Source organism: Procambarus clarkii, unplaced genomic scaffold (genome assembly GCF_040958095.1).
Source record: "Procambarus clarkii isolate CNS0578487 unplaced genomic scaffold, FALCON_Pclarkii_2.0 HiC_scaffold_106, whole genome shotgun sequence".
NCBI lineage: Eukaryota > Metazoa > Arthropoda > Malacostraca > Decapoda > Cambaridae > Procambarus > Procambarus clarkii.
In genome coordinates, this window is record NW_027189139.1 from 5,471 (window position 1) to 8,095 (window position 2,625).

A 2,625-nucleotide genomic window follows, 5' to 3' on the forward strand; every position below is an offset into this window, starting at 1 on the left:
CTCTACGTCAGCACCATTTATATTTTGCAGGAAAAGTCTTACTGGAAGAAAACTTACATTGAAATCAACATGTTAGTTTACACTTAAGACTGATAATTTCAAACTTCATCTTACACCAAAATTTGAAATGCCAAGTGTCTGTAATACCGATTTAAAAAACTTAGGAAACGTCTGCTGGAAAAATAATATCTAAGTCTATGGAATTTGTCTTGACAATGAACTGGGAATTTCACGCCCTATCTCGCCCAAAAATTTTAAAATGCACCACCCATAGTCATACTGTCTTGCCTATGTACAGAGATTGTTGGGCTGCTATTCCCAAAGTGAGCGTGGAAAGGACATAGATGACATTCGTCTCGTTCAAAACATTTTCTTTGGATTTGGAAGAGTTCTTCATGAACAAGTTTGCTGAATTCAGTAACATCTACACGAAACACTGTCACTATATTAAAATTTCATGGAAATTGTTAAAAATAAATAATAATAATAATTAAATTAGCAATAATTCCAATTTAATAATGGATAGTAATAAATTAATAGTAATAATAATTAAAAATATTGAAATAATTAAAATTAAATAGAAATCATGATATGTAAACACAATTAATACATATGTAAGCAAATAACAAAAAACATTACCCAAGATATTTATAAAATATTGGTTTTGTTTGTTGCCACAGATCGCTACTGCTCCACCCAGCTTGGTACACTTACCATCAATGGTTACTTGATTGACTGCAATTGTTACCCACGGTGAAGGGTCCCAAGCTGCGCATAACCAAACAGGATACAGGTAAGTCTCTGTCGGCCGTGTATGAACGGTCCAAGCTGCACTTACAAAACAATACATTAAAAAAATATTGTAAATGAATGTATGTTTAGTACATTTATATAGTTGGTTAGTTTACATAGGTTTACAGTGAACTATTTATCTTAAAGAAAGTGTTAAAAAACAATAACATGAATGTCTGACATTGAGAACTACAGTTTAAAGGATTAATTTAAACTAATCATTCAATGGCTTTATACAAAAAAAAATTACACCCTAGGCAGTCTCCATGTATATGATTCTAGGGCAAACCTGGATCAAAATCACTTCCCAACACACTTCATGCAACATAGATCTGACTTCCATAGAACTCAACATTTCCTAGCAGTAAGGCGTCTCTTTGTCACAGCAGTTCCTTCAAAATTACAATTATCCAGCTGTGGGTCTCACTGCTTTCTCTGCTGACAAGTTGTTTTATACTATGCTGTATACCTGCTGCACCATGATATATATTATCACTCATTCTTAAGTTGTATTACCTGACAACTAAGTTTGTTCTTCTGGGATAGTTGGAGTGGCAGTGACTATAATAAATAAAAAGGAACTGATTGAGTTTGCTGGATGTGCGATTCCCTTCAGACATAAGGATACCATTCGTTTGTAAACAATTTCTTCAAGTGTGGATGTGAACATAAGGCCCGTTATGAGATTGCAATGAGTGCATGGATGAACACCCAAGATTCGTCTTGAACATTTTCTCCATTCGCAATTAAGGTAACCAAAATCAACACTTTGAAGGTGGCATAGTTCACAGTCATGCAGGCATAGATCACAGTCATGCGGGCATAGATCACAGTCATGCGGGCATAGTTCACAGTCATGCAGGCATAGATCACAGTCATGCGGGCATAGTTCACAGTCATGCAGGCATAGATCACAGTCATGCGGGCATAGATCACAGTCATGCGGGCATAGATCACAGTCATGCGGGCACAGATCACAGTCATGCGGGCATAGATCACAGTCATGCGGGCATAGATCACAGTCATGCGGGCATAGATCACAGTCATGCGGGCATAGATCACAGTCATGCGGGCATAGATCACAGTCATGCAGGCATAGTTCACAGTCATGCAGGCATAGTTCATAGTCATGCGGACATAGATCACAGTCATGCGGGCATAGATCACAGTCATGCGGGCATAGATCACAGTCATGCGGGCATAGATCACAGTCATGCGGGCATAGATCACAGTCATGTGGACATAGATCACAGTCATGCGGGCATAGATCACAGTCATGCAGGCATAGTTCATAGTCATGCGGACATAGATCACAGTCATGCGGGCATAGATCACAGTCATGCGGACATAGATCACAGTCATGCGGACATAGATCACAGTCATGCGGGCATAGTTCACAGTCATGCGGGCATAGATCACAGTCATGCGGGCATAGATCACAGTCATGCAGGCATAGTTCATAGTCATGCGGACATAGATCACAGTCATGCGGACATAGATCACAGTCATGCGGGCATAGTTCACAGTCATGCGGGCATAGATCACAGTCATGCAGGCATAGATCACAGTCATGCGGACATAGATCACAGTCATGCGAGCATAGTTCACAGTCATGCGGGCATAGATCACAGTCATGCGGGCATAGATCACAGTCATGGGGGCATAGATCACAGTCATGCGGACATAGATCACAGTCATGCGGGCATAGATCACAGTCATGCGGGCATAGTTCACAGTCATGCGGGCATAGATCACAGTCATGCGGGTATAGATCACAGTCATGCGGGCATAGATCACAGTCATGCGGGCATAGATCACAGTCATGCGGACATA

General features: G+C 40.4%; 1 protein-coding gene across 1 annotated transcript; it reads right to left on the reverse strand.

The window, feature by feature from the left end:
• Positions 1 to 1,833: 1,833 nt before the first annotated feature.
• Positions 1,834 to 2,322, reverse strand: LOC138360288 (uncharacterized; the record flags this gene model as incomplete). Its single annotated transcript, XM_069320204.1, has 1 exon — positions 1,834 to 2,322. A coding segment is annotated over exon 1 (489 nt), but the record flags the coding sequence as incomplete, so codon positions are not given.
• Between the last annotated feature and the right edge of the window lie 303 nt (positions 2,323 to 2,625).